General features: G+C 39.1%; 1 protein-coding gene across 4 annotated transcripts in view; it reads left to right on the forward strand.

Moving 5' to 3' along the window:
• The window catches only part of Arhgap12 (Rho GTPase activating protein 12), a 102,294-nt gene that overhangs the window by 40,830 nt on the left and 37,915 nt on the right, over positions 1–23,549 (forward strand). For 3 of the 4 annotated variants that reach the window (XM_057787411.1, XM_057787410.1, XM_057787412.1), the window contains 2 exons: positions 19,211–19,471; positions 22,691–22,831. The exons of the other annotated variant lie outside the window; for it this stretch is intronic. In XM_057787411.1, coding sequence (XP_057643394.1) covers positions 19,211–19,471; positions 22,691–22,831 — 402 coding nt within the window. The remainder of the gene's footprint in view (positions 1–19,210; positions 19,472–22,690; positions 22,832–23,549) is intronic. 4 annotated transcript variants of the gene reach the window in all.

Here is a 23,549-nt window from a genome sequence, read left to right on the forward strand (position 1 = left end):
GCAGATGGGGGAGGGAGTAGGCGTGGCTTGTCTCTTAAAGGGACAGAGCATACCATTACACATGTAGAAATTATATGTCTGTGGAGTATATACTATGATGTTTTGTTTGATACATGTGTTAATTTTACGATGTTTGAATTAGGTACACCTACTAAAATATCTATCATTTTTTTGTGATGAAAGCATCATCAGTCCTTTGCTCTGGCACTCTTCCCCCAATTTATTTTTGTATGCATGGGTGTGCATTTGTGTGGAGGTCAGAGGATAACATTAGGAAGTCAGTCTTTTCTTTCCTTGCACCATGTGATCCAGAGATTGAACTCAGGTTGTCAGGTTTGGCAACGAGTGCTTTTACCTACTAGGTATAGCACCCACATCTTCCTTCCTCCTTCCTTGTTTGAAGTATACAATGTGTTGTTATGTACAGTTCCTCCACAGTGGGACACAAATTCTTTCTGATTTAATACTCAATGTAAACTTTCCTTCTTATTTCTGCTTGGCCCCAGCCTTTGGTAAACACTATTCCATTCTCAGCTTTTATCAAGTAAATTTTGTATTGCATTATTTATTTACTTTTTTACATGCCAGTACTTAACACATATGTATGTGTATTGTGTGTGCAGCGACATAGCTTGTGTGTGGAGGCTAAAGGACAACTTGCAGGAAAGAGTCAGTTTTCTCCTTCCAGCATGTATGGGGTTCCAGGGATTGAAGTCGGGTTGTCAGGCTTGACACCATGTCTCTTTACATGTTGATCCATCTTACTGGCCTGAAAAAAACTTCAAAAAACAAAAAACTGAGATATGAGTGAGATCAAGTAGTGTTTATTCTTCTGGGTGATTTATTTCACTGAATATAATGTCTTCCAGTCTCATGCATGTTGCTATACAGATGATGGGATTTCCTTTTTATGACTGAATAAAATTAATGCATATTCACATTTTTCATGGATGAATTGTATTTCATCACACATATTTATCTTACTTTCTTTATCCATTTTATCTGTTACTGGACACTGGTTAATTATATTGATTATTATGACTGATATTAAACATGAGAGTGAAGATGTTTCTTCTACTTTCTCATTTTTAATAAGTACCGAGGTGTGATGGCTGAATCATATGGTTAAGGAGTTTCCATGCAGGATTGCTACAGCATTCCTCCTGACAGTGTGTGAGCGTTGTTTCTTCCCTGTCCTCTCACCAGCGGTTCCTCCTGTTTGATGTGTCTCACTGTAGCTTTAATTTGCATTTGTCTTGTAATTAGTGTCATTTAGCATTCTTTGGTAAACCTATCCATTTTAAAAAAATTTAATTTTTATCCTTTGAGAATTTCATATAATGTATCTTGAACATATTTATCTCCAACTCCCAGATTTCCTTTTCATTCATGTTTGTTTTACTGTGCAGTTTTTTAGTTTTATGTAGTCCATACTGTAAGCCTACACATTCCCATATTTTGATATCCATGGTTGCCAGTACTTTTATTTGAAGGCTGTTCTTTTTTTCATTCTGTGTTCTTACTACTTCTGACAAAGACCTGTTTGCTGTGATGGCTAGTTTACTTCCGGGTCCTCTCTTGTCCTGTTTCAGGCTAATGCTATGCTGTTTGACTTCTGCTTTGAGACATGTTGTAGAGTCCTTTAGTGTAAAGCTTCCTGCCCGCCTCTCCCCAAATTCCTTTGGTTATTGGGGTCTGTTATATGATTCTTTATAGATTTTAAGAATTTTTTTTCTCCTGGTATTGAGAAAAAATGTTACTATTTTGCTAGAGAATCTGGTCACTTTGATAGTTTGGACTCTAACATACTGATTTAGTCTGCCAGCCTCTGCACATTGGAGTCTTTTTCTGTTTTCTGTGTCCTCAAGTACTGGGCAGTTCTTGCTTTAGAAGGGGCAAACATAACAGGTCTGTCAGTTTGGGGGGAGGGACAGAGCTTTTTGTGTAATTGAATTTCCTTTTAATTAAACAGGGATATTCAATATCTGATTTCTTTTTAAGTTTTTTGTTTTTTGAGACAGAGTCTCATGTACGCCAGGCTAGCTGTGGTCTTCTGATCCTCCTCTAACTCTCCAGTGCCAGGATTGCTGTGTATCCGCTTTCCTCAGCTCTCAATGACAGCATGTTAGGCTGTTTCCTAGCAGAACACAGTTCTGTAGTGCTAATCATCCTGCCGTTACTTTCCATAGCAAAGTCATCTGGAGAGTTAAACATGGTAGATAAAATTCTGTCTTGTCTAGAGTTTCTGCCCCAAAGAACTCAGAGTTTCATGAGTTTTAGTCCATTCTTTCCAACAGTAGCAAAAGTAATGTACATGGAAACTTATTTTTTTTCTTTTCTTTTTTTTTTTTTGGTTTTTCGAGACAGGGTTTCTCTGTAGCTTTGGTGCCTGTCCCAGAATTAGCTTTTGTAAACCAGGCTGGCCTCGAACTCCCAGAGATCCGCCTGCCTCTGCCTCCCGAGTGCTGGGATTAAAGGCGTGCGCCACCACCGCCCGGCATGGAAACTTATTTTTAAGAATTATTTATGTTATTTTTGTCTGCCTGCATTTATGTCTGTGTGCTGTATGCACACAGTGCCCTTGGAGTCCAGAGGGGCATTAGACCCCCTGACTGGAGTTAACAGTTGTGAACTGCCATGTGGGCGCTGGGAATTGCCAGTGCTCTTAACTTGAAGCATCTCTCTCTCTCTCCCTCCCACACAGAGAGAGAGACACACACACACAGGTATATATTAGTATATTTAGTTAGATTGTAATATGTTCACCACATATTTAATGTTACTTTGGAGAAAAACAATACACTATAAGAAGTATCACTTGCCTGATGGAGTCCTGACTTTTGGGTAGGTGGGCTCTGCCTGACATTTTGGGTGTAGGTGTAACTGCAGAGCTTAGTCTGGTCTTATTTCCAGGCTGTGGTCTTTGCACATTTTAGAAACTCTTAATCTCCAGACATGCTGCCAGGTACCTCCCCATCTTGCAGAATGATTGAGCTGCTGGTGCTGGAAGGGGTTCCTGTGTCCATCTGTGCGAGAGAGGGTCAGATTGCATGTTGTCAGAAATGTGTTTGAAGCTCATTTTAAAAAGAAATTGGTGAGTCTATCTTGGTAGTTAATTTTATAATTTCTCAGTGATTCTTTCCAGTGTTCTTTGTGATACTGAGGAACCATGAAAATTAATCTTGAGGATTATTTCTCTCCTTTTACTAAGAACTAATTAGTGCCTCAACTTTGTTGGATGACTCCATGTTAAGGTGCCAGCAGTCAAAGAGGACCCTAAGAAAAATATTCATGGATCTAAGCTACATGGGAAGTGGGAAAGGACAAGATCTCCTGAGTAAATTGGGAACATGGGGACCATGGAAAAGGGTAGAAGAGGAGGGGAGCGGTGAAAAATATATAGCTCAATAAAAACAAGAAAAAAGAGAAATACAGCCGGGCGGTGGTGGCGCACGCCTTTAATCCCAGCACTTGGGAGGCAGAGGCAGGCGGATCTCTGTGAGTTCGAGACCAGCCTGGTCTACAAGAGCTAGTTCCAGGACAGGCTCTAAAACCACAGAAAAACCCTGTCTCGAAAAACCAAAAAAAAAAAAAAAAAAAAAAAAGAGAGAAATACATCAAACTGAAAAAAAAAGGTGCCAGCAGAACACACTTGTGTAGTGATAATCTTTTAGTTTTGCTTACCAAAGCTAGCTAGAGACTAGAAACAAGTTGAATGGGAAGTCATGGCACTGACACAGGCATATCAGTCATATTTTCCAGACTAAAATAAAAGTGTATTTTGATGAATATGGGAAGTGAGAATGTGCTTCTGGTCACAGGAGAAAATATTTGAGATATGAACTGGCCTGTTTCATTGCCATGCTTAGGGAGAGATCATTGGTTAATTATTTAGTATATTTATCACCAAACTGTGTCAGACATGTTTAACAGAGAAAAATTAAAATATTCTCAAGTCTTTACTAAAGACAGACGTAGCTAATGTGAAACGATATGGTACTAAGGTTTCTGGAGTATCTCTCTGTGACCACAGGGAGAGAAAAGTACTGCGGTGACAACATATTCTTAGTACGGTGTTAGAAGTGACTTGTGATAGTTCTGTTTGGTGGGGCAGTGCAGGTTGTGACTAAGAGTCTGGACTTTGGAATGCTTCTGTAACTTCCTCATAAAGAGGAATACATGCCTGGATTTTTGAGCCAGTTGACAAAGTAAGTCAGATTAGCCTCAGAGTAAATGTTTGGTAACATTAACTGTTATTTATTGGTTTTGATTTATTGAAAGGAAAAATTCAAGACTTTATACATTTCTCTTTGAGATCTTCAAAAGAGACTACTAAGTAAAAACTTTTTTAAATGTGTAGTTTCTAAGTTAGAATTAATTCATTTTTATAGTTCCAAGAACATGTCAGACAAGTGTAGTTCCCAGAAGCTACGCCACTTGCTCTCCTTTTTATTTTGCTAAGTTGCCCAGGCTGTCCTAGAACTTGTGATAATCCTCCTGCTCCAGCTTTTTTTTTTTTTTTTTTGAGTAGCTTAGATTACAGGCATTTGCCTCTATGCCAGGCTCTGCTTGTTATTTTTTAACATATTATTGTCACATTGTGTTTGTCAGGCTTTATATTTTATAAGAATGGTAAACACATTTGGAAACTTACTATGTAAAGTATGGGAAGATCTCTGTTGTTTGCAAATTTTCTCAAGGGCAGACCTTGGGTCTGTTACTTCATTCTTAAATTCAAGCAATGAAGTAGTGGACATTTTTCAAATGAGAGAGTGAATGAATGAACGAACATTAAAAAAAAACCTAGTGGGGGCTGGAGAGATGGCTCAGTGGTTAAGATCACTACCTGTTCTTCCAAATGTCCTGAGTTCAATTCCCAGCAACCACATGGTGGCTCACAACCATCTGTAATGGGGTCTGGTGCCCTCTTCTGGCCTGCAGGCATACATGCAGACAGAATACTGAGAATACTGTATACATAATAAATAAATAAATTTAAAAAAATCTAGTAAATAAAATAATGCTGCTTGTTTTTCTTTTCTCAATAAGACATACTCTATCAGGATGGTTGTTTTATTTCTTAGCTGAAATATTTCTGCTTTTTATGTATAATCTATATGATTTTCTGAAGAATTTTTAATGTGATATTGTTTACTTCTTATAACTTATAACACTTAACTTTTTCTAATCACTGGTTGTTAATTTTTATATTAAATTCATAGCTTTATAAACTGTTCATCGTTCAGTAAGGTGTTACAGGTAGTATAGAGTGTGGAAGATGGGAGATACAGAATCTGAAGTCATGTGGCTGAAGTTTCAAGTCTGGATGGGTCATTTTCCAGTTTTCTGTCCTTGGGCAAGTAGCTGAACTTTTCTCAGCCACATTTTCCAATCTGTATAATGGGGTTAAATAGTGACATCCATACAGTGTCCTAGACACTTTCCTGTGATAAACACTGTGACCAAAAGGAATGTGTGGAGGGAAGGGTTATTTCATCTCACAGCTCCAGGGAACAGTCCATCATCACCGAGGGGGTCAGGGCAGGAGCTTGAGGCAGAGAATTTAAACAAAGGCCGCGGGCCATGGAGGAATACTGCTTACTGGCTTGGCTTGCTCCCCATGGCTTGCTGGCGCGCGCTCTCCCTCCCTCCCTCCCTCCCTCCCTTCCTCCCTCCCTCCCTCCCTCCCTCCCTCCCTTCTTTCTTTTCCTTTTTGTTTTTTTCCCCCATTTGTTTGTTTTGTTGTTTGTTTGTTTCTGGACAGGATTTCCTGGAATTCACTTTGTAGGCCAGGCTGGCCTTGAAATCACAGAGGTGGTTTGCCTGCTGCTGGGACTAAAGCCACCACATCTGGTTCATCCTGCTTTCTTATACACCCCAGAACTTCATGCCCTGGGGTGGTACCACACACACTGAGCTGGGCCCACCCACATCAATTATTAATTCAGAAAATGCCCTATAGACTTGCCTACAGGCCAGTCTGATAGAGGGCCGTTCTCAGTTCTTCTTCCCTGATGACTTTAGTTTGTATTCAGTTGACAAAAACTAACTAGCACATACAGTTTTGATGAACACTAAGTAATATCAACTTTTAAAATAATGGGCAATTGACAAAATATACTATGTAAAGGCTTTCTGTATTCTTGTTTTATATGTATATATACCTTTTTTTTTTTTTTTTTTGGTTTTCGAGACAGGGTTTCTCTGTGGTTTTGGAGCCTGTCCTGGAACTAGCTCTTGTAGACCAGGCTGGTCTCGAACTCACAGAGATCCGCCTTCCTCTGCTGGGATTAAAGGTGTGCGCCACCACCGCCCGGCTTTGTATATATACTTTTTGTAATGGAATCCAAGTCATGCAGACAGCACTAAGATATTTTTGTGATATTTTTTGTTTTATTTTTGACTTTTTTATTAAAAAAAGGAAAAATAGCTAAACTGTGTTTTAGTATTTACTGAGAATGTAAAATTAAAGCATGTTAGGCTTCAAACCCAGGTCAAAAGACTAACTGAGGTGCCAGCACCCCTTAGTCCTTACCTATTACAGAGTATAGCTGGCACACCTGCCCTACCCTAAACTTCTCCACCCCAGAGGCTGGGCCACCCTCACCCCAACTGTCCTTTCCTATATCATCTAGCTCTTTTGGTTACCTGGCGCTTGACCAGTCTCTTGGCCCAGGCTGCCCCTCTTCTCTCTCCTTTACCTTACCCCCTTTCCTCAAATGGCCTGCCTCAAGGTACTGTTCACTCTGGGATTCTTCCAGATGTCCCTGCCTCTGGCTATGCGCTCCCTTTTATCTACAGTAAACTTTCTCCTGCTTCTTCTCCTCTCCTCCCCTCCCCTCTCCTCCCCTCCCCTCCTCTCTTTTCTCCTTCCCTCCCCTTCCCTCCTCTCTCTCTCCTTCTCTCCCCTCCCCTCCCCCCTCTTTCTTTCAAAGTAAGCATATGAATGTAAAGGCTATAGGATGGTGGTTTGTATCTGATTGATGGTGCTAGCCTGTACATTGAGGATTTGGTGGTTTTACATTAAGAACTGTGAGGTTGTCTTAAGGATCTTTCTGGTGATGTATATAATGAGACAATGTTGAAATAGAATCTGAACTCTCTTCCTAGTATTTCAGAAAAGTTTGAGTCTATCATAGAAACAGTTTTTTGTTTGTTTTTGGAATTTACAATCTATTGAGTTCTGGGATTATCAGTATGCTCCACCATGCCTACCAGGAAGCAAAAGTTTAAACACATTATATGAACCAAAGGCTTTAAAAGAACTGTTAGATTTTTTTTTTCATGCATTTGTTAAATATTTTAATGATTTTTATATTTGGAAAGGAAGAGGAAAATAATCACCATAAGCTGGTTTCAGATTTATTTAATAATTCATTCATAAACTAATTACATAAATATTTGTTGAACACCAGCTGTGTATTTTGTGGGTTTTTGTATTATTTTTATCTTTTGTGAGACTAGGTTTTCACTGTGTAGCTCCAGATGGTCTCCTCCTAATTGTGATCTTCCTATCCCTACTTCCTAATGCTGGGCTTAGTTGTGGACCATCAAGCTTAGGAATAGTATTACATTTTGTTTAGATATGTTTTATTTTATGTGTATGGGTGTTTTACCTGCATGTGTGTATGACACATGCCTGCCTACAGATCTGTATGGGTGCCAGGAAACCAACCCAGGTCCTCTTCAAGGTTAGTAAATACTCTAACCACTGAGCTATATCTCTAGATCCAAGACTAGCATTTTTTTTTTAAGAGACACCGTGTTGTGAGTAAATGGTGTTCTTAGTAAAGCAGACAGCGGGTGCCTCATTGGTGCACAGTCAGCTGTTAGGAAATCCCATAGAAGCAAGTGTTGTGATGATTTTTTTTTTTTGGTTGGGGTGCCCTAATTTTAAATCTTAGAAAGTGTAAAACAAAATAAAATACTCCAAGAGCAGACCTGTCAAATTGCTGTCTCACAGATAGATAGCATCTTGATGTCTGCCCTAGAAGTCCTGCTGCTGTTGCCGATGTATTATGGGAGGAACTTTAGGGGCTTTGCTATGAAATTCTAAAAGGCAAACTGAAAGTCATCTGTTCTATGTAAAAGGTCACCTGAATCAACTGTGATTATTTTGTCATTTAAGATATCAACAGAAGTTACACTTGAGTGATGGATTTCTGCGTTTCTTGCCTTTAATCTTTTGTATTGTCTTGAGTTTATTTTTGCCCATTGTATTTGTATTTTATAATTTAAAAAGGGGAATGTTCTAGGTAGCTAATGTATCATTTTTCTAGTCATGCAATTGTGATTTTAAGTTTTGTTAATTATATTTATTTAGATATCGTCTTTAAGTATTCCAGATTTTCTTTCTTTCTTTCTTTCTTTTTTTTTTTTGGTTTTTCGAGACAGGGTTTCTCTGTGGCTTTGGAGCCTGTCCTGGAACTAGCTCTGTAGACCAGGCTGGTCTCGAACTCACAGAGATCTGCCTGCCTCTGCCTCTCGAGTGCTGGGATTAAAGGCGTGCGCCACCATCGCCCGGCTCTTTTTTTTTTTTAAATATTTATTTATTATGTATACAATATTCTGTCTGTACGTTTGCAGGCCAGAAGAGGGCACCAGACCTCATTACAGGTGGTTGTGAGCCACTATGTGGTTGCCGGGGATTGAACTCAGGATCTTTGGAAGAGCAGGCAATGCTCTTAACCAGTGAGCCATCTCTCCAGCCCCAGATTTTCTTTTATTTATTTTTAATACTAATGGGGCCGTGGAAACAGCTCAGTGGTTAAGAATGACTGTTCCTTTTCCAGAAGACTGGACTTTGATTCCTAGCATCCCCATGGGACAGCTCTCAACCATCTGTAACTTCAGCTCGAGAGGATGCTGTGCCCTCCTTTGTCCTCTGCAGGCACTTGCACACACACGAGCACACACACAGACACACAGATAAAGTAATTTATTTTGAATGCTTGTTTTCAGGACCTTGTTAGATGCCGGTGTCATGGCTGGTGTTGATGAGGATATACTCAGAATATGCAGAGTGTTCGGGAGGAAGACTGGTGCTTCATTTGTCGGCTAACTTTTCTTTTGTAAAGCTTTGTTAATAGATTTTTAACGAAAAATCTTTTAAGTAAGATGTGTTGACTTGCTAGCAATTTTAAGAATAAAATCAAACAGGAAGGAATATGATCTTGTTATAATTTTCTGTTGCTGTGAGTTTAAAGACAAAAGGGATTGGTAGATGTTGTTGTCAGCCTAGTGACTGGCAGTCACATGAGCCTGGTGCCTGCAGTATTCTGCTGTGCACATCATTTCCATGTTGGTGCCATCACTGCAAATGGAGAAGCAGACTGTGCTTTCCTGTGAGTGGTGTTTTTATGCCTTACATTATTCTTCATTCCAAAGGGCAATGGCAAACTAAAGGGAAATGCTGGGCAAGAAGTACATCTTAGCTGAATTTAAATCTCTGTGCAGCAGGCCATTCATTGTGTCTGTGTGTTCAAGTACCATGTGTGCATATGGACATGTACCTCGGGGGGCCTTGGAAAAGGATAATCTTTAATTTTTAGACTTATGAGATGGGAGGCAGAGACAGGCTGATCTTTGTGAGTTCAAGGCCAGCCTGGGCTACAAAGCAGATTCCAGGACAGCTAGGATTGTTACACAGAGAAACTCTGTCTTGAAAAACCACAAAACAAAACAAAAACAAGCAAACCTGAGTTGAGCCAATTTTTGATTGGAATCTTGCAATCACCTTAAAAAGTTAGTGAAGGTTTTGGAAATGAAGTTGCAGTTTTGACCAGACGTGACTTCTTATAGACTGGAGCATATTTTTTAAGTGTGTCTGTGTTTCCTACACTGTTTAATTTGATTAGAGTATGGTATGTGAAGAAGTAGAGAGAAACAAGTTACTATGTGTGTGTTGGCACGGGTGATGCGTATGTGGAGGTATGCTCATCCATATGTGTTAACCAGAAGTTAACACACCAGGTTTTTGCCTCTATTACTGTCCTTATGGTTTTTTTTTTTTTGAATGTTTTTAAGACAGCTCTAGGAAATCTCATTTTAAGACTAATAACTACACATTCAGTGTAGAATTAATAGATTATTTAAGCAGCTCTGGTCTAGAGTTCTCAAGCAAACTTGCTAATGAATTGTTACATGTGGTATTCTAGAAAGCTTGAAGTGACAGTTTATAAATCTTTTCCTTAAGCAGTATGAACTTGTTGTTGTTGTGTCAAAATATTCTCATAAAACAAAAGAGATACTCTGTGGACAGAAAAGAAAACAAATTATGGCAGGGAGGGCAGAGAGGGTGTTGGATCTCCTGGAGCAAGAGTTTACAGATTGTTGTGAGTCACCTGAAATGGGTTCTGGGAACCAGGCTCTAGAAGGAGCAGTAAGTATCTTAACCACTGAGCCATCCTCAACCCCCACTGTTAGCTTTTAATCTCTAGAAATGTTAGAACAAAGTATCTTTAGTTATTCTCTGAATGCTGATGATAGAGTTACCATTCAAGTCCCTTGGAAAGGAGATTTGTAATTGTGAATGGCAGGGGACCAGGTCATTGTCTGCTGCTTCATCAACATTAAATAGCAGCTAAGTCTGCTACCTCAGCACAATGTCCTGTTGGAGAATTGTGTGCTTTGCGGCCAACAAAGACAAACTTGTTTGGATGGCTGTTTTGTTTAGCATATCAATAAGAAATGTCATCAATATATATTTGCTTCTTATTGTCATCTCCTTTGTTTTTGTTTTGTTTTTAAATACTTCACGAATTTGGAAAACAGTAAAGGAGAAAATAAGATTCACTGAAGTCTGTTACTTATTTTCTGTATATGTCCAGATGATTGTGGGGTGTGCACATCACAGCACACATGTGGAAGTCAGAGGATAATCTCATTCAGCATGGATCTGAACTCAGGTGATCAGGCTCTCTCAGTGGGTGCTTTTACCAACTGAGCTATCTTTTGGCCCCCAACTTAAATTTTAAAATTTACTTAAGTTTATTTGTTGGAAAGTTAAGAATTGTGATTAAGTCAAGTATGCTGTATTTTCACCTGTAAGTTTATGAAGCATAAATATGTCATAATGAATTTTTAAGAACTAATTGAAATATGGTATAAGATGTACACTAAGTTTTAAAAACTTAAGTTTAAAACAAACTGGTTATATTTTGTGTTAAATATATAAGGAAATGATAATATTTTGGATATACTAGATAAAGTATATTATTAATATCTATTTCATTTTACCTTTTTAATATGGCTACTGAAAAATTAAAAATTTCATACCTGGCTGTAACATTAGGGCCTCCTTGTTGGGGTTTCTGTCCCGCCCGATACCCCACAGCCAGTAAGCCCCAAAGAAAACCACACGGAGATCTGCATAAGTTATAAAACTGATTGGCCCATTAGCTCAGTCTTCTTATTAGCTCTTGTAGCTTATATTAACCCATTATTCTTATCTATGTTAGCCACGTGGCTTGGTACCTTTCAGCTGGGCAGGTTACATCTTGCTTCTTGGTGGTCTGGGCTGGAATGGGAGCAGGAGCTTCCTGCTTCCCAGAATACTCCTGTTCTCTTTTTTCCACTTCTACTTCCTGTCTGGTTTTCCCACCTATACTTCCTTCCTGGCTAATCAGCGTTTTATTAAAATACATGATTGACAGAATACAGATAATTCTCCCACACCACCTGGCTCTTGGTATATTTCTATTTGTGCTGTGTGAATTCTGCTTCTGGAAACAGAGAGTGGCTCTGAGAATTGGAGCCATCTTTTTACATGATTGTATCCAACCCCAGGGATTTTACACTGCCATAGAAACCAAAGCACCTGACAGTTAATGTGAAAAGCCCCGGTGACAGGACACACTGCAGCTGTATCCAGTTAGGTGAACAGAGGTATCGGTCACATCCCTAGCTTTGTAGTTTTAAACATGGTTTGCTGAGAATGAGACCTCAGAGGTTAAGATTTCAAGATCTGGGAGAAAAGTAGCTTGGGCTTGCTAGTAGGATCGGGTAGCAAGGGGCAGAGAGCGAAGAACACAGAGCACAACAGTGAGCGGAGGCAGCAAGGGAGCACTTCAGAGCTTTAACTTCTGTTGTGGGATTCGGACTTAGAGTTAAGCGTGTGAGTAATAAGGAGTGTGTTTCTAGAGATTAGCTAGTGCTACTAAGGAGACTGGACAAGACAAAGAAATGGGGTCGGTGGACATCTCATTGCACTCAATGGTAGTCATTCCAGCAAAAGGAAGAGGCCTAGATTAGGTAGTTACTTGGGTAGGGCGGAAAGAATTGAAGTAGTATTACAGTGGGAAACCAGTAAAACTGTTAAAGAGTCACAAAATGACTTCAGATAGAAGAGGATACTGTCAGGTGAATTGGTGAGTGCAGGGAGGTGGTATTTGTGGGAACAGTGTTTGAGGTATATGTGGAGTGTCAGCGTGTCTTCAGTTAGTTGGTCAGGAAGACAGATGTGTGGGAGGGAAAGATAGTCTTGCTGAAGAAATGATAATAGGTAAGAAATTTCCCATGAAGACTGTAAAGATGAGAAGATGGAATTGATTTTAAACTCTGATTTCCACTGGGGCTTCCTGGTTTACAGGTCCTTAATTGTGTAAAAGTAGCTTTTACCTAGGAACTTGCTGAGTGCTTCTCTGCACAAATGCTAGGCTTTGAAGATGAGGGGATAAGGCAGGCAAATGCTTCTGCCTTAGAGGAAATTGAGTTCTGGAAGGAAAAGTACACTAAACTACAGAGCAGTGAAGCCAGAGGAAAGGGTGCTTGTGCGAGCGTAAGTAGGAGTGCCTGGTGTGGCCTTGATCCGAAGGGCAAGTTTTCTATCATTCCTTTCAGTTCAGTTAATCTGACTGGATGAGCTTCCCAAGTAGGAGCTAACATGACAGTGATGTGTTGTCCCTGACATCTAGGGCTTGTACAGCAGCTTCCAGTGATTTTAGTTTCTGTTGTTGACATGTTTACATGGCGTGTTGATAGTGTTACTAGTTTGCACCTGTTGCTGATGGTTAATAACACATGAATGGCTTCATTAGTGTGTTGTAGGATTTCTAGAAATGAGCATTTGTTGGGCTTCAGAATTTCTCATTGAGACCTGTTAGTGGTGTGTAAGTGTTAAATAAGTAGACCATCAAAAATAGCAGTGTGCTGTGCAGAGCTGGAGCCTCAGAGAGGCTGTACTTCAAGGTAGTGTTTGGATTTTTGTTTATATTTCAGAATTGTTAAGTGGGTACTATGCTGTTTTTTTCTAATAGTTGCCTGAGGTGAAAAACTTTGCTTTGAATTAAAGTTGATTGGTGATTTTTAGTTTTAAAACTAAAACAGATTTAGCTGGTTTTTACTGCTGACTACTTAGTACGTTTGCTTGTTTTGTTCCCTAGTGTCCTGTGAACTGGCCAGGTGTCACAGTAGGTGTTATAGCAAAACAAAAAACAAAACAAACAAAAACAAAGACAAAATACAAAACTTGTTTAAGTAAATAAATTATAAAAAACATACATACACACTTTTGTTTCCTTTGTTTTTGTTTCGATAGGGTCTCACTATATAATCCTTGCTAATTCTGAAGCTTGCTATGAGGATTACGCTGGCCTTGAGTTTGGGGTATTTCTCTTGTCCTTGTGCTGGGATTATAGGTCTGTGCTACCTTGCTTGGTTGGATGCATGTGCACACACAACACACACACATGTTCTTGTTGCATTAAGAGTTAAAAATAATGTAAATTCAGTTTTGGAACCTGGTCCTAGTCTTCCCCCATCCTAAATCAGTATGATGATTGGCTAGAGGAATTTATTCTACTCGGTGGTATACTTCTACATTTCTAAGGTAAAGATTTAAGGATTATGCTGAGTACCATACATTGTTTAATAAATGAGGTGTTTCTCCTTAGCTGACTTGGATTTTGCCATTCTTTGAAGTTTATTGTTCTTAACTTCTTAAATTGACGTCAAAGGTAAAAGACAAGTAGTACTTCCTGCATTGAGATAAAACTTCAGATGTGGTTTAAGTTTAAAGCTGCCCTTAGATGTACTTCCCAAAGTTTCTTCCTGGAGATCCTTTGAGGATAAAGTGGAATAGGCCAAGTCTTTTTTAAAGTATAAAATTGGGTCATAAGCAGAGGTACTAGTCCCAATTTGGTTGTTAATTAATGACAGATATAGCATGTACAATTAACTTTGGGGTTTTTTGTTGTTGTTGTTCTCCTTTTAAAGGTTGATTTTTTTCATTGCATGAAAAATTCACCTTTGTTTGTTAGCAGCAATATACAAACAAGGTTTTTTATATTAGAAAACTAATCTTACTTTGATTCATATATTCTAAGTGTCTGTTAATTTTTGCTTTGATTCTTGTATAGGAAAAGGCAGCCGGATTATAAACTGAAGATTTGTGCTTAATGAAGGGGACTAAGTCCTCTGATCAAATTTTATCAGTCTTCTGTACAGCATCATGTATGATAATTTATACATGTAGGCTCTTGATCCTCCCATTTATAATTAATTCTGTGATCCTGCCCAAGCATTTTAACATAAGTGACTGATACAGATACTGCATTGAAACTCTAGTTGTTACCAGGTTAATCCTGAACATGCAGGTGCTTGTGTCCCCAGACTCTGGTTCCTAAGCAAGCTCTAGGGGTAACCATCCTCGTGCTGATAAAGTTAGATGAAATATAGAGAAGGTCTGCCTGTTCTCATTCTGAGAAAACTGATGTTTTGTTTTTCTTTATGCTTTCCAACTTTTGGATGGGACTTACTGTTTAGTTTGTATTCTGTTTTTCTTATCCTCATAATTGTTTTTGCGGCTTCAAATCGATTACACATGACCTTTTCAAAGCTTATGTAATATTACTACACAGTACTAACCCTGCCTTTGTTCTTACACATTCAGTTTGATTCTGTTAAGTAACAGTACAGTGAACATTTTTGTTAGGAAAGTATTTTTCTGTAAGTAGAATTCTTATTTTTATTTTTGTAAAGAATTCTAAAAATATTTCTAGAAGTCTTCTTAAAGGAATTTTTTAAAAATTAAAAAAAAAATCAAGTACTAGAGAGATGACCCAGTGGTTTAGAGCACTGACTGCTTTTCTATAGGACCCAGGTTCGATTCCTGAGCTTACATGGCAGCTCCAGTTCTGGAGAATCTGATGCCCTCTTCTGGCCTTCGTGGGCACTGCACACATGTGACATAGATATACAAACATGCAAATCACTCATACATATAAAATAAATAATAATTTTAGCTGGCTGTGGTGGCACACAACTTTAATCCCTGCATTTAGGAGGCAGAAGCAGATGGATCTCTGAGTTCAAGGCAAGCCTGGTCTACAGAGCAAGTTTCAGGACAACCAGTACCACGTGGAGAAACCTGTTTTGAATTAACTACCACCCCCATCATTATTTTGTATGTGTCATCATTCACATGCTGTGTGGGCACCTGAGCCACTGTGCACACATGGAGGACAGAGCACAATTTTGTGCAATCAGTTCTTTCCTTCTACCTTTACATGCATTTCAAGAATTAAACCTAGGTTTTATTAGGTTTACAAGAAAATACTTCTACCCTCTGAGCCATCTCACCAGCTCTCTGGAAGTTCTTAAAGCCTGCTGCCCAACTGCTTCCAAAGTGTTTCTGTATCCATATGGTAATAGATGAGAACCAATTCCTGCAAGTTGTCCTCTGACCTCCACACTCCACCTCCACAGCACAAGCACACCTAAACACACAAATAAAATTAAATGTTTATGTGTGTATATGTATGTTCTCTAGACAAAACAGTATGTTATTAATCATTGTTGTAACTAATACTTGTTTTGTATTCATACAAGAATTAATTTGATATTTTATAGTGAGTATACCAAGAATTTATTTCTTTAGGAGTTTTCAAAATAGTTTGGATGGTTTAAAGGATGACAATTCCTTTAAACTTTCCCATTGATTTAGGAAGTGTATATTATATTTCTTTTATGTTTAAACTCAGAATTGCACAAATTCTGAGTTCTGTTCTTTTCCCCTACACTCTGAAGACTTAAACCTATTGTGGTGGCAATGCCTCTTATCTCAGTACTCTGGGAGACTGAGACAGGAGGATTTCTGGGAGTTCAAGACTGTCCTGGGCTACATAGTTCAGTTCAAGACTTTTGTGGATAGTCCAGCTGAGAATTGGAAAGAGGCTCAGCAGTTAAAGTGCTTGCTGTGGAATCACGAGCACCCAGGTTCTGATCTTAACATCTACACAAGCTGAATATGCATCTCAAACCCCAGTTTTGTGCATACACAACCCCAGTTCTGTGCATCTAAAACCCCAGTTCTGTGCATCCGTAACCCCGGTTCTGTGAACTCCAGGCTCAGGAAGAGATTGCCTGATTCAGTAAGAGACTGTCTCAAAGGACAAGACAAGTGAATCGTGAGGACACTCAGTACTCTCATATATCCTTTATACCTAAGTACAGATGTATGTATTCTTCTTCTACCCATGATGTGCATATAGGCTCACCTCCACAATAAATGAATAAATAAATAATCTTTCTTTAAAAAAGAGCAAAACATTGAAGATTTAAGTAGATTATGAATATTGAGTAAACTGATTAAACAGGGATAATTCTTCTCCTAGAAACTCGGTGTGAGGTGTGCATATGTGTTATATGCATGTGCATTGCCTATGTGGGTCCATGTGAAGACCAGAGGATGGAACTGGAATATCTCTGAATTATCTCTCCACCATATTTTGAGACAGGTTCGCATTTAACCCGGAAGCTCAATGCTTAGGCTAGGCTTACTGCTAGTGAACCCCAGATCCACCTGTCTCTGATCCCCAGTAATGAGATTAGACATGTCACATGGAGCTGGGGACTGGACCTAAACTGCTGGGATTACAGGCATACACCACTGCTCTTGATTTTGTGCTGTCCTGGGACTCAAATCCAGGGCTTTGTGTATTCTAGGCAAGTATTCTACCATTGAGATCCATCTGATAGTTGTAACTTTTAACATTACAGTAGTTTGGAATGTTCTTTCTGGCTTAAAGCCTTAGTAGCCAATGCCATATTGGATGGCATCTATGGTAGTTTTTTCTCTTCAGGAGTACTATGCTGAGAGTTGAACTCACAGATTTGTGCATGCTAAACAAAGTGCTTTTGAGTTACACCATTAACAATATCATTTGCTTTTAAACACGGCGCATAGGGTTGTCTTTGTTCTTATTCTCCTTGCCACTTCTGCCACACACTTTGTGGGTTAGTATGAGTCTGTGACAGGTGCCTTCACCCCTTTTCTGAGACAGGGTCTCACTCTGCACCTCTGGCTGTCCTGGAACTTACTGTGTAGACCAGGCTGCCCTCAAACTCACAGAGATCCCCCTGCCTCTTTCTCCTGAGTGCTGGGATTAACGTAAGTGCCACCATACCCAACTTCCTGCCATACTGTTTTCTTCACATGTGTTTCTGCTGCCTCCCAGCTAGCTCCCTTTTGGTTTTGCATCCCAAAGGACTACTCACCCATGATTAGAATGCTTCGTTTTGCTTCCATAAGTATCTGACCCCCGTGTAGTCTCAGCATTGTCTATTATTCATTAAAATAATTAGTTAATTTCACCTTTCTTTACTATATTCTGAGATCCTAGATGACAGAATTTTTATTTGTTTTGCACATGATGCTCAATTCATTTGGAAATGTTCATTCTCAAATAGGGGCACAACTAACCATCCTTTTCCTCAAATTAGTAATGGTTGCTCTGTCACTTCTAACCAGTTCCAGTTCCGTAGTTTTGTGTTTATTTGTGTTCAGTAAATTTTGTTATCTGCCGACTACTAATGTACTAACCATACTAAACCCTGAGATTGTGTATTAATTTGTAGAGAATTATATGTAATTGAGCTTTGAAATTAGGAACTGGGTTTGTGTCTGTTTACGTTTCTGTGGTACTGAGGAATAAGTTTGTGGTTTTGTGATTCTAAGCATACTCTGTATACCACTGACTCTGCCCTTGGAGGAGCATTTTCTAAGTATTCTCATTTGGCTTTAAGATTTATTTCTAAGTAGTTAACTCTTTGTTTTCCTACTGTGAATGGGCATTTCTTTTTCCAGTTACATTTTCTGATTATTTATTAAGTTGAGAGTGATTAGATTATCACATATCTGACTAAGACTATAAAAATATAATTTAAAAATTGTCTTGGAGCTGGAGAGGTGGCTGAGAGGTTGAAAACATTTGCTGGTCTTCCAGAGGACTTGTTTGTTCCCTACTACCTACACTGAGCAGCACACAACATCATAACTGGCTTCAGGAGTCCGACAGCACCCGCCTAGCATCCTGGCATGCATTCACGTAGACATGTACACAGACAGAAACTGGTTTTTTTAATTGCCTAAAACCTTAGAATTTTAAAGCCAAAGGAAACCTTAGTGACTTGTGCCCATCCTTTTATATATGGGTTAAATATTTTACTTTTGGATAGGTGAAGTGGTCTTACCCACTTCTATTCAGCAGATCTTGAATAGAACCTACAACTACCAGTTAACTGACTGTTGCTTTCAAACACTCTTTTGATTCTGTTTGAAGGTACTTACATTTTCAGTCTGGTTGTGACTATTAAATTATAGCATTTATGCCCATGCTTTTATCCGTTTTCATTTTTTCCTTTAAATTTTCTTGGTTGTTTTCATGTGTTGTTTTGAAATACTTACTTGCTCATTTACTTTGTAGTACTGACAATTAGACTGTGAGCATTCTGGGCGAAGGGTGTATCTCAGACATTTTACCCAAATTTTGAAATACATTAGTATAATTTAATTATTTATAAGTCTCTTTTAATGTCATTTCTGTTAGGAATATTTCTTAATAATAGCTCCCCGCCGACGCAAAAAATTCCCCATCAAGCCATATCAAAACAAGCCAAATTAAGAAATATCCAGGTTTAATGGGAGATCTGCACTCTCAGGTAGCACCGAGGGGGAACCAGGAAGCTGCAGGAACGCAGCTCCGGGGAGGAAGAAAAGGAGACCATGTGTTCTTCTTTGGGGGGGGATCTCTTAAGTACCCTGGGGAGTGGTCCTGACCCCTCCGGACCTGGCCTGCTGGGATTTGAAGTTCAGACCAGGCCTGGGGGCTGGGATAGATTCAAGGGACTGGGACCTATGCTCCCAACTTAACAATTTCAATTTGTAAATGTTATGCTGTTTTAAAAATGAAATTTAAATTTTATTTTACAGGCAACCACACCTCCTAATCAAGGAAGGCCAGATTCTCCAGTTTATGCTAACCTGCAAGAACTGAAAATATCACAGTCTGCTCTCCCTCCACTTCCTGGGAGCCCAGCAATTCAAGTTAGTGGAGAGTGGGAAACTCACAAAGACAGTTCAGGCCGTTGCTACTACTATAACCGTGCAACCCAGGAGCGAACCTGGAAACCACCCCGATGGGCTCGGGATGCTGGCACAAGCCGAGATTTCCAGAGTTCAGGGGAACAAGAGGTATGAGTAAATCAGAGCCAACCAAAGGCTCCCAGTTTTTCTTTCATTATTCAGAGATGAAAGAAAGGGCGTGGTATTTTGGTGTCAGTATGGTGGAGCATTTTTATCTCTAGATACCAAATGTTTCCCCAAGCTTCTTTCTAACCTCTAACTATTGTGCAGATGCTGGGTTTAAAGAGCATGCACTGGCTCCTGGGCTGGATTAGAGAGCCACCCTCTGCCGGGTCTTGATCTTTTTACTGTATTAGGAGGCAGCATGCAGATGTGGGCACTGGGGTTCCTAACACTTGGGGGATGAAGCCTAAAAATCAGTGTCGCAGCTGCCCTGGCTGCATAGCAGTTTTGAGACTGGCCCATCTCAATAGCACCCTCATTCCCAAAAGGATGCTTACAGCATAAATCAATAAGAAAAGAATGTACATGACTAGAGAAGTAAAAACCAAGTTACTTATCAGAACAGTTACTATTTATTTATTTATTTATTTATTTATTTATTTTTGGTTAGTCTTTTGTGGCCATCAAACTCCTGTTTATTTTTCTGTCAGAGGGATACAAAGTGACCTTTTAATTCCGCTTAAGGGAAGTGATGATAGTGCCCTTGCTGTGTTTGAGTTAGTCAAGTGTAAGGATAATTCCCTCACAACTCTTTTCCTAGGGGTAGCTGACTTTTCTCCTGCTTTCCTCTCCCCTCCTGGCAGGCTCTTAGAGAGACTTGACTAGCTACATTGTAGCAAAGTGCTTGGTTTTTTTGGAATTTAAATGTGTAGTAAAAGGTAGGTGGAGTTGGTGGGATGAAGTAAGTCCTGTCATTTTGCCCTGGGCTACACACAGGGACCAGGTCTCACAGGAAGCAGCTAACTGCTCAGTGAAGGAGCTGGGTCACCTGTCCTGCATTTAGCAGACTCTAATAGCTTTGTAGCTAGTCTTCCCTTTCTTGTCCTACTTTTCAATTGTCTATTCATAGTTCTCGTTGATGGTGACTTGCACTTTTAATGCTCACAAATGAGAATAAAAATAGAAAAACCATAGCAAAATTGTTCATCTGTATTGAGAAAGCTAGGAAACTTGTGTGTGGATTACATCTCTAGAAAGATTTGAAAATAAACCATTTTGTATATTAGTAGTGAAATCTTTATAATTATTAAAGAAAGTTTAATTCTAATAATTGAAAACATTTAGATATACACAGGAAACTTCTATGAGTTTCTTAGCCTTCTAATTATGTAAATGAAAGTGATTTGTCTACTAGGGTTTCAGCTTACACTTTTAGCACAGTAGTGTGACAGTAGGTATTTTCAGAGTTCCCAGAGCACACCTTTTATCACCTCCCTAGAAAGGGTGCACATGGAGGTAAAAATGAGACTGTGTGTGTCTGAAAATGTCTTGTCCTGGTTCTGTATTTAATCAATCAAAGGCTCAAGAATAGAATTATAGGTTGGAAGTGATTTTTTTCTCACAATTACAAGATGTTTTAAACTTCACTTGAATCAGATATCTGGGTCAGGTGCTTGTCTACCCTGTTGGGTCTTTCCGTGTGGACTGACTGGTCTCCACAGAAGCGGTCAGCTATTCTACCTACATTCTGGGGGCTTTCAGGGTGTCGGTGCCAGCATTCAGTCCTCAGATGCTTCCTTAGTCTCTATATCCATGTCTTGACTATGTTTTGCTTTGTACCTGAAGGTCTTATTGATTGCCCTCATGAGGGGATTAACTCCCATATTTCCGCTGGGGAGCATGCCTAGAGGACTGGCGTGGAGAAAGGGATTCTGGCACCTTTAGTACCTTCACCTTTAACACTCCTTCCCCTGTTGGTTTCTGAGTCAGTTTATTGTTCTCTGCTCCCACGGCCTGCTATCTTCTGCATAGCTAGTTAAGGTGTTTGATCTTAGGGGTTTGTATCTTTGTAGATATAATTCACTACAGTTATTTTTGTAGAATTTGAAAGGAAGTAAGTGATCACGCCTCTGTTTCACCTTAGAGCAGTGGCTCTCAACCTTCCAAATGCTGGCCCTTTAATACAGTTCTTTATGTGTGGTGACCCCCAACTGTAAGACTGTTTTCGTTGCTGTAATTTGCTACGGTTATGAATCATAATGTAAGTATACGATATGCAGGATATCTGATATGTGACTCCCAAAAGGGTCACAACCCATAGGTTGAGAACTGCTATCTTAGAAGCTTATCTAGTGGTTTTCTTAGAATAGTGGTTCTTACCTGGTGACAGTGCTTTGCCAAACAAATGTGCTTTCTAGGACTTTGGCAGTCTGGAAGTATGTGTTTGTAACTTTTTATTGGCATATATTTAACTGACACATTATTGAGGTATTTTTATTTTAAAGGACTTCTATAGTTTCAAATTGGTTCTTTTTGTTTGGTTTTGTTTGCTAATTCATTATTATGTTTTCTGGCTTCCACTGTTGATGCTGAAAACTCAGTTGTCAAGTTATCCTAGGAAGAGGAATCTGTCTTTTCTTGCTAATTTCTCAGAAGATTTACTTTTCTGTAATCTGATTTACTTTTCTGTAACCTCACTAGGATGTGAATGGTGAAGATGTCTTTGTTAATCACCTTTCTGTTGTTGATATCACACTGCAGAAAAACAAATCAAAGAAGAGAGGGTTTTCTTAGGTTCATAGTTTCAGTCTGGTTGGTTGGGTTCATTGTTTCTGGCTGTTTGTTGGGGAGAATATCATAGTAGGAAGACAGGCAAGACTGTTGCCAGGGAAGAGAGAGGCAAGGGATGGGAGACAGAGAGAGCAAGGAGCCAGGGATAAGCTACACCCTTCAAATACTTACTGCTTGTTCCCTGTTTGCTCACGCCAGTCCTGCCCTTTAATAGCTCATTCAGCCTTGGCTCTAGAATGGCTGTATCTAATCTGCATGACTATCATCCTTTCAGTGGCACCAAGAGCTGAGAACCAAGCCTGTCACACGCAAAAGCCTTTCAGGCTGTTCTGTGTCTAACTTGTAACTATTTCTTTCCTGTCAAGGCTTTTTTCAGAATTGCATTAATATGAGCAAATAATTAAACATTATTAATTTTACACAATGTACTAAAGACAATTTATTTTGAAAATTAGATATTTGAATATTAGTATATATATATATTCAAGATATGCTAGTATTTTTAGTCAAGTAAATTCATTCTTTTTAGATTCTCACTGCACTGCATATTTGTATTGAAAGAAGAAAAATCCTTGTGTTTCTGACTGTTTGTAGCCCTTTTCATCAGAAGAAAACTACCACAGCAGTTGTTACAACCAGTCAGATAGTCAGTGTGGTTCTCCTCCAAGGGGTTGGTCAGAAGAGTTGGATGAACGTGGGCATACCTTATATACCAGTGACTATACTAAGGAAAAGGTACTTTTCTTTTTCTTCTTTTTCTTATCTAGTATACCTGGGCATAATCCTCTCATTAGATAATTGTGTACTGAGCTTTTCAATAGCAATAAAATAAACTCATTAGCGGGTATGGAGGTACATGTTTATAATCTAGCACTTGGGAGGCAGAGGCAAGGTGGGGGTTGAGTTTGATGTTAGACTGGATTGATTGACAAGGCTCTTTCTCCAAAAAAAAAATCTTGTGGGAAGTATTCCTCATGGTAATTTGACAATGGAGTACTTAGTAATACTACTGGTTCATGGCTTTGTTAGTTTGTTTGTTATGGCTGGGGATGGAACATGGGACTTCACACGTGTTGTGCAAACAGTCTACCACAAAATTTCACTGTTATCCCTGCTTCCCAGTTTAAATGGGCTACGGTGATGGTAATTTTTGTGGTACTGATAACCCATTCAAATAGGCCTGCTGTCATTTGCTTGGGCTTCTTCAATAAAAATATTTCCTTGTATTTTTCTTTGGGGAGGTTGAGGGTGTTTTGTTTTGCTTTGTTTTTCCAATGATTTTTCTCAACCTGCTGTTACTGCACACTCTCACATTGCTTATATTCCTTTTTCCACTAGGACAAAATTTGTGTAAACAAAAACCATGAATCTAGTATTTTGTGATTAATTAGTTTATGAATATATCAAATTTTTATTCATTACCTGTGAAGTCATTTTAAATGGTAGCTAACTA

This window comes from Chionomys nivalis, chromosome 13 (genome assembly GCF_950005125.1).
Source record: "Chionomys nivalis chromosome 13, mChiNiv1.1, whole genome shotgun sequence".
Classification (NCBI taxonomy): Eukaryota; Metazoa; Chordata; class Mammalia; order Rodentia; family Cricetidae; genus Chionomys; species Chionomys nivalis.